The sequence below is a fragment of the Tupaia chinensis genome, unplaced genomic scaffold (assembly GCF_000334495.1).
Source record: "Tupaia chinensis unplaced genomic scaffold, TupChi_1.0 Scaffold000074_1, whole genome shotgun sequence".
NCBI classification, from domain to species: domain Eukaryota; kingdom Metazoa; phylum Chordata; class Mammalia; order Scandentia; family Tupaiidae; genus Tupaia; species Tupaia belangeri.
In genome coordinates this window covers 6,154,718-6,163,182 of record NW_006159534.1, presented here as the reverse complement: position 1 = coordinate 6,163,182, position 8,465 = coordinate 6,154,718, and the positions used below count along the sequence as shown (strand labels likewise).

At 46.3% G+C, this 8,465-nt stretch overlaps 2 protein-coding genes and 1 pseudogene across 8 annotated transcripts in view; 1 reads left to right on the top strand and 2 right to left on the bottom strand.

Moving 5' to 3' along the window:
* The window catches only part of CUNH1orf105 (chromosome unknown C1orf105 homolog), a 41,830-nt gene that overhangs the window by 8,496 nt on the left and 24,869 nt on the right, over positions 1-8,465 (top strand). For both annotated transcript variants that reach the window (XM_027768008.1, XM_027768005.1), the window contains exon 2: positions 8,203-8,288. In XM_027768008.1, coding sequence (XP_027623809.1) covers positions 8,203-8,288 — 86 coding nt within the window. The remainder of the gene's footprint in view (positions 1-8,202; positions 8,289-8,465) is intronic.
* LOC114006075 (uncharacterized) lies at positions 1,579-1,696 on the bottom strand (annotated as a pseudogene).
* On the bottom strand, positions 3,483-6,922 carry PIGC (phosphatidylinositol glycan anchor biosynthesis class C). Of its 6 annotated transcripts, none has more exons than XM_014584035.2 (2): positions 6,729-6,922; positions 3,483-4,900 (listed from the first exon to the last, which is right to left on the bottom strand). In XM_014584035.2, the coding sequence occupies exon 2, from the start codon at positions 4,667-4,669 to the stop codon at positions 3,776-3,778; it is 894 nt and encodes a 297-aa protein (XP_014439521.1). In that variant the 5' UTR covers positions 4,670-4,900; positions 6,729-6,922; the 3' UTR covers positions 3,483-3,775. The 6 variants fall into 6 exon arrangements, with proteins under 6 accessions (XP_014439521.1, XP_014439520.1, XP_006142414.1 ...); XM_014584034.2 differs by having other exon boundaries at positions 3,483-4,881; XM_006142352.3 differs by lacking the exon at positions 6,729-6,922 and adding an exon at positions 6,304-6,592 and having other exon boundaries at positions 3,483-4,881.

The following is an 8,465-nucleotide window of genomic DNA, read 5'->3' as shown; positions in this document are numbered from 1 at the left end:
TCTTTCCCTCCATGAAGTCGCCAAACACTCTGAAAAGTCCTCTGCTCAGGCTGCTCATATGCACGCCCACAGTCATTACCCGCGGTCCACACATGCACTTTCCACCATAACGTGACATGAGCTCTCCATGTCCATGCCTCAAACTACTGCCAGAATTACCATTCATGGGTGCACACACCAACATATATGAATGATGTAGACATGCTTTATATATACTTTACTCATATGACACATTCAAGAGTACCTCAAATGTTTGTGGAAAGTGAAATTAAAATATGAATTTGTTTTGCAAAAATATTCAAATCTATGTAATTGCTTCATGATATGTATTTTCCATAAACTTTCTGAAGACTGCGTGTGTGTGTATACACACACACACGAAACCTTATCATTTCCCTTTGCAGAAGTTCAATATGCCATTGACTGTAATCTCTTTGCAGAAGTTCAATATGCCATTGACTGTAGGATTCAATAATGCAAAATCCTCAACACTATCAGACTTCAGTCCCTCTCTCTATAGCCCTCTTACCCTGTGCTTCCCTCCCCTACAGGAGGCATCAGGTCCTGTGCACCTTGGCATGCTCTATTTATTCTTCTCACAACTACCACTTTATGTCAAATAATTCTGCTGGCCCATTGCCACTACCACATCCACCCCAACTTCCCACCCCACTGCTACACACAACCTCTCCAGCCACCACACTGAATAGGATCAGGCCTTGGGTGGCACTTTGGGGAACATTTGAAAAGGACAGCACAGACACATTCATTCATCCCACTGAGGAAATACTCTTTAAAGTGGTTCAGACTGGAAGAACTTTCCACTCTCGAGTATGGATGCAATCTGCTGTGTGAGTTCTCCGCAGCTGACAGTAGGAAACCCACTCAAAAGAGGTCAATGTATTTAAAGCATAAACATTAAAACTCACAATTTTATACAGTTCCTTACTACCTTCAACAACTAACATCTCACCCTATTCCTATAGAGCAATGGAAGCCCGCTCTAGCCACTCTCCAGGCTTCAGAAAGCCAAACCCAATGCAAGCTGCAGACTGCCTTGGGCTCTGAGACCCTTCTCGCCCCATCAACCAGTGTCTTTGGGTCTGTGAACGCAGTCCGGCTGACCTCAGGGGAAAACCACTGAGAGTAGGTTCAGTGAGACCAAAGCACAAACAAGACAGCTCCAAATAAGTGCTGCCCAGGAGTTATTACAGGGCCAACTGGCATGTGGGAAAGTCAGGTGGATGGTGACCTGAGGCACTCCCAGCTTGAAGCCCACAATCATTCTGTGACACTTCATACGCCATCTCTCTTAACTGCCCTGACACCATCACACCTCAAAGCAAGCCTGGACTTGTAAGAGTTCACCTGGGCTGGGAACACATGTGCCCAGAGCTCCCAAATCAATCTATTTAAACAACCACCAACTGGTTCAAGGAGGAAAAGATTGTTACCTTAAGAGGCCACAACATGGACAGGAGAAATTGAGGGCAAACAAGATGCTGTTGGTCTTTTAGGAATAAAGCTCATCAGCCACACATGTACACACACACCCATTTTTACCATGAAACAAATACCAGTGCTCAAATGGAGCTAAAGACACTAGTTCAAAATTCTGTTCAAGCCCTTTTTCAACTAGCAATAATCGCGCCTCGGATAAACCTCATTGGCTACGATACTGCCACTGTGCAAAGCTGTTCAAGCCCTTTTTGAGAAATCCATATTCAGAGAAATAAAAACACTACTTAAGAATACCAGTCCCCTGATGAAATTTCTCATTGGCTATTAATTTCTAATGAAAAGAGGACAGTGCAGAAGCTTGCCCCAAGCGGTCACAGGAGGCACCTGATGCATTTTGCACCAGTCTCTGCCCTCTTCATGTTTTCCTACTCGTCAACTGAGTAACAGCAACAGCCAACACTAAAACTCCTTCGTGTCAGTCGTTCAAAGCACTTTGCATGTGTCTCATCAAATTACGATTTTGAAGCGGATATTTTTATTCCCGCTTTAGGCGAAAACTGAGAGCAGTGAAGTAACCAGCCCAAGGCTTGATCATTTGCTCACTCCTTAGGCAAGCTGGATGCTCCCCATTACCTGCAGTACAGAACCCAAATAACTGGACATTCCTTGACCCCAGTATTGCTACTTAAATCTTCCATTCTGATGTTTTCCCAACAGCCCCCTCCCCCAAGCCTCCATATTCCTAAACGTCCATCCAACTTTCCCACCTTTATGTACAGCCATTACAGGGATTTCATTTAGAATTTTATCTGAAATTCTAGAGGGCTAGCAGGTGGCATGGTAGTTAAAGGCACTGGGCTCCTACATGGCCAACTGCAGTTCAAGTCCTGGACCTGGCAGCTTGCTTTCACTTTCTCTCTCTCACTGTCCCTCTCTAGTTAATTAAGTTCAATTAAAAATTAATATAAAATATTTTTATCTGGAATTCTAAAGGTCTAAAACTAGTCCCAGACTCTAAATAGAAACAATCAGTTGGAGTAGCAGCTGCCCTCATTGGACATGGTCCCTCTCTCCATTTCTCATTACCATTAGAGAGACCACTTAGATCTCACAGCAATTCCCTTCTTCCAGTCCTCTGGCTTGTCAGAGCCTGAGCAATCACATGCATGCCTGGAGTGTTTCAGGCTGTCCAGACCAGGGATTCAAATTACACTTGCCTGGGGCCAGCAGGTGACATGGTGATTAAGGGCACTGGACTTGCCCACATGGCCATCTGTGGTTCGAGTCCCAGATCTGGATGCTTGCTTTCTCAGTTTCTCTCTCTCTCACTGTCCCTCTCTGGTCAAATTAATATAAATACACAAATAAAATAAATGAAGTTTGGGGCCAGCAGGTGGTGTGGTGGCTAAGGGCACTGGATTCCTACATGGCCAACTGTGGTCTGAGTCCTGGACCTGGTGGCCTGCTTTCTCACTTTCCCTCTATCTTTCTCTCTCACTCTGTCCCTCTCTGGTCAAATTAAAAATAAAAATAAAGTTAAATAATTCTTTTTAAAAATAGTTTAAGAAAAATCTTAAGGAGAAAATTACATTTGCCTTGTGCAATCTGGCTTCTCTAGAGCACTGCATTACCACCAAGGAGCTGGTCCCTAATGCCATGTTTTCATACTTAAATCCCACCTATCCTCCAAAACTAGGTGCAAATGCTATTCCAGCTGCACTTCATCTCCAGCCTCTTGAATTCCCGTCTTTTCCTATGTATTGTAACACATCAACCTCTCCCTTGTAATTAGTTGTGTATCTGGCTCTACCAAGAACTAAGCAGAAACTGAGCCTACGATTAAATGTTTGACACAGCAATCTGAGTTTGAGGATTTGAGGTGCAAATAAAAGCTTGCATTAGTACACTGAAAGAGGCAGGAGTGACTTTGTACACACAAAGACACGTGTACACACACACTTATTCTCTCTTCACACTCTTGTCTGTTTTCTGCTTACAGAAAAATCATAGAACAACTTGGATGTGTTGACTTGTTTTAATAAACAGGAACCACATTACTTCACTTGTTACAGGGAGTAATAGACAGGAGGCAATTAATTCAAGAGAGCCCCAGAAAGTTTTGCTTTTCATCCACAAAGTAACAGAGAGGATAGCACCTTTATCATTCAAGCCTTTGCTTATTATCTTTTTTGACCTCTCTCCTCTCACTTATTTCAGCATGCTGCTTCCAGGCTAGAACTCTGCCTTCCAATTTTATATGAGTTAGGAGGCTAGCCTATCAGAGTGCCTCAATAACATAATGGAGGTCCCTAACTTAGCTGAGGAACCTAGACAGGTCTTCTTTGATTTCCGCTTCATCCCAAGGTCCATGAATATTTTCTTTAAAAAGCTGCAGGCGAATGAGGTAGAAAGGGCAAAGAAAAGTGATTGAAATCAGCAAAAGGGCAAAAAGTATGGCTCCCACAGCACTAATGGACAGCAGGCCCCCCAAAGCTGAAAATGCAAAAAGCAGCGTGACTCCCACATAGCTGCGGGGAGTACATGCCTTCAATTTCTTCTGCAACATGGGCCACAGGGCAAAAATCTGGATGGCAAATGTCACCATGACAAAGGCATGCAAGGAGCGGGGCAGGCGTGAAGCCAGGCAGACAGAAGCAAATATGGCCATGTTCAAGGACAGTGTACTGGACACGATGGCAGCATTGGCACCATAGTCGAAGAAGATGAGATGGCCCAAAAGCATGAAGACAGACATGGCGTAGATGGTGTCAGTGCTGACAGATTCTGTGAGGGTTTTCAGCACTGGCGAAAAACCATAAGTAAAAGTGATGAAGACCAGAGCGCTCTTCAGGTCAGCCCATCGGGTCCGCCCACTCTTCTTCCGCCCTTTGCCTCCATCAATGAGATCAAACAAAGCATACCCAATCAGTGAAGAAGCCAGGCCGGTTCCCAAAAGCCAGTGGGGGGCCAAAAGGCCCTCATCCATATACCACCAGATAACCACAAAAACACACACACTGCACAGCTGCTGGACCACCACACTGGATTCAAAAACCACAGCCCAATATTGGTATTTCCGGGCATAGATGTTTTTCCGTAGCTCTTCCAGGAACCGGTGGTCCACATAGTTATCAGGGAAGGGCTGTCGCTTGTATAAGACCTTCTGCCACTTGGTCTCCTGAGTGGTAGGTACAGGTGGTGCACACATGATCCTTTCCTTTAAGTGCAGGCCAGTCTGGGCTTACTTACAAAAGTCCGTGAGGGTCTGGTTCTTTATGAAGTTTTGAAATAAGATCTCCATGGCAACCCCATGCTGTATTGTGGTTGATATTCGACAGACCTCTCCTTGTTTTCAAAGTTAGCATCCCAGGCTAGGCCTGCAGTAAGCTGATGAGTTTGTTCTCTGAGGCAGGTACGTTCCTAGAAAAAGGTGACAAACCTATGAAGGTTGTGAAAGATGAAAGGTAGGACTGAGTTAAAATCAAACCAACTAAATTTACTGAAAGTCTGAGCAAAACGTGGTGGTCATCTTATAATTTGGAAAACAGCATTTCAGGGGACCAGTAAATGGCATGGTGATTAGGTTGTTGGACTCCCACATGGCTGACAATAGTTCAAGTCCTGGACTCGGAGGCTTGAAACTGATGCCTGGCCAGGACCAACAGTTAGTGTAATGGCTATATCGCTGGACTCCCACGTAGCCGACTGCGGTTCGTGTCCTGGACCCAGTGGCTTAAAACTCACGCTGGGAAACATGTAGTGCCTGCCCAAGAACCTGAGAGGAGAATGGAGGAGAAGAGATTGTGGTGTGGCTATCCCCCCTGGGGGGTGATTTGTCGCTTTCTGTCTGTCTCTGTCTGTCTGGCGAGCACACGCGCCCTATAGCAAAAACCTCTCAAAAAAAAAAAAAAAAGAAAGAAAGAAACTCATGCCTGGCATGTATACATGCATGTCCAAAATTTTTAGAAGAGAATGGAGAAGAGATTGTGGTGGCCATCCTCCCCTGGAGGGGAGGAGGTGACCTCTTGCTTTCTGTCTTTTCAGTGAGCACACATGCCCTATGGCAAAATATCTCTCTTAGAAAGAAAACAAAACAGCATTTCAGACTTTCAAATTATAATCCCTTGAATAAAGACAGATACCTGTTAGCTATCACATTGAGTGCCCAGTATATGCTAACCGCCTTATGTATCTTTTCTTTATTCTTCACAACCTGACAAGTTAGTATTCTTTCCACTTTAACTGGGAAAAAAGTGGAGACTCAAAATGCTTAGGGAGGGGCTCGCAGGTGGTGTGGTGGTTAAGGGCACTGGACTTCCCACACGGCCAATTATGGTTTGAGTCCCGGACCTGGTGGCTTGCTTCCTCACTTTCTCTCTCTCTCTCTCTCTTTCACACTCTGTCCCTCTCTGGTCAAAATAAGTAAATAAGTAAAGTTAAATAAAATAATTTTTGTTTTAAAAAAAATGCTTAGGGAACCTTGGCCCAAAGAAACAGTAGTAAATCGTGGGGCCAGGATTCGAACACAAGTCCGATCCTGAAGCCTTCCTTTACATCCTCTCTCTCTCTCAAAACCAATTCTTAAATCTGGGGTTCACATACCCCTAGGTATTGACACTGCATGCCTCAATCTGCAATTTATACAAATTTACAGGGTTATAATCCAGTTTTTACTGGTTTCTCAAAGGCTTTACTGTTAACGTTACCGATCTAAAGACAACAACAGTATACTGCACAATCCAGCAAAGTATGAGCTCCATGGTTTAACCAAAACCAAGAATGCAAAGGAACTAAGACTCTTCACCCACTAACGGAGCTTAACATTCTTTAAGGAGCTACCACCTCGCTTAAGTGGGAGAAAAGCTTGCGAAGGAAGAAGACGCTACCCAGGTGATCAAATGTGAGACAGACGCTCTTAATCTGCGACCTTGTTTTCTTCCACTGGACTCGAGACAGGCTTTCCTGCTCTAGCCGGACATCCGGAGAAGCCCTCCTCGCCGCGGAGACCCCGCCTGGATCTCCCAGTCCCGGCCCAGAAACGCTGGCACCCGCACGGAACGCACGGCCCGCACGTCCCAGGCTGCGCAGGCTCCCGGCGGAGCGCGGGGCTGAGACGCCATCGAGCATTTCCGGTCCATCATTTCCGCGGCTAGAGCGCCCTTCGGCGACCGGGTTCCGCAGGGTCTTTTGCTGCCCCCTGCTGGTCCCTTAGTGAACCGCCAGGTTCCGGAGACGCCTGAGAAAGACTATCCCATCCCTTCAGAGACCTGGATTTGAGATCAGAGGGTTCCAGCAAGGCGAGAAGGCCAAGGGTGGAGGAGGGAGATCACAACAGCCACTCGTGTCGCTTTGCTGTTGTTTCCGTGGCCGGTGTACACCGGTACCTGCAGGCATCAAGTGCTGTTCTGGAGCTCACCAGAAAGCTCTACTGGCAGGGGGACCTTTGCTTTCAAGGATCCATTGACTTTTACAGTGATGACATCACCTCCCCTCTCACAGAGGGCCAGTGTGCGTCTGGGGGACGTAATTGTCCAAAACCAGGTACTTGGGAAGTGCCAACGCTGAGGGCAATGCCCAGGGCCTATAGCCTAGAGGTCTGCTCTTTCCTGTGAGTCTTCTAGGTAGGGTGCCAGTGAGGGCCCTGAGTCTGAAAGCAGCCAGAGGCTTGGGACAGGAGATTGCTGATAGGCGCTGAGCCCCTGGAAATAACCTCAACAGCAGTGCTGGAAGCCACATGGCAATGGTGCCCTGGGGGCCTGAGCCAGAGCAGCTGTGCCCAGGATTCTTAACCAGATGGAGGGCTGGAGAAAGGGGACCTTCATGAAGTAACCCTGTGGAAGGTTTCTTCTTAGTGCACATGTGGGCTCTTTAACATGAATAAAACTAATGTCTATAGATACAGATACATTTTTAGAGAGAGATTTTTGCTATAGGGTGCATGTGCTCGCCAGAGACAGAGACAGAAAGCAAGATATCACCCAGGGGGGATGACCATGCAGCAATCCCTTCTCTATTCTCCACTCAGGCACATGTACCTGTCGTGAGTTTTAAGCCATCAGGTCCAAGACTTGAATCACTGTTGACTATGTGGGATCCAGCGCCATAACCATTACACCATCTTTTGATCCCTGAAATTAAAATATGTTAAAGCTTTAGAAAGAAATAGTGTACAGTAGGCACAGAAGTTGGAAGTGAACCCATTTACCAGCTGTGTGACTCCAGGCTAATCACCGCGTGAGCTCTGACTTCTTCATCTGTAAAATGCAGAGGACATTCCTTGCTCTTGGCTACTTTATAAGACGGTTAAAAGAATCGAGTACACCGCATTGACGCCGTAGGGCAGTGGCTAAGTGCTGTACACTGGGAGCCCGATACCACATGGTCAGCCACCTCAGCAGTATGAAATACAGCCATGTGTGCATGCCCCAAATCCTGATGGGATGGAGGAATGGAAGAAAAAGAATTGGGCCTGGCCAATCCTGCAGGGGGCTGTGTACTCTCTCCATCCGGCCTGGCCACATCCTGCAGGGGGCTGTGTACTCTCTCCATCCCTGGCAAGTACATGAACCCTCTGGCAACACTTATTTTTTTTTTTTTTAAAGAGTCAAATACAAAACACCGAGATATTTTGTGAAGTGCTGACCACTATGTGGCTGCAATTAGCTTACACTGGTCATTGTAATGACAGCACTTGACCAAGTGCAGTAAATTCTGCAAAATGATCTCTTTATCTTTCTCCAGGCTTCTGTTCCAAAATTTGACAAGGTTCCTTGGCTCAGCAAGGCCAGTCTTGAAAACAAGCCATTACTGCTCAGCCTCCCCAAAAGGTAACTACTCGGCCTTTGAGAACAAAGTTCTTATAGAAGGTGATCTATTAAAAAGTGGAGGGAGGGGACCAGCAGTTAGCGTAATGGCTATGTCGCTGGACTCCCACGTAGTCGACCGCAGTTCGAGTCCCGGACCCGGTGGCTTAAAACTCACGCCAGGCGCATGTGCGTGCGTGC

Bases quoted from the DNA above. Each gene is read 5' to 3' on its own strand.
- PIGC (XM_014584035.2), bottom strand. From the start codon at position 4,669: ATGTGTGCACCACCTGTACCTACCACTCAGGAGACCAAGTGGCAGAAG.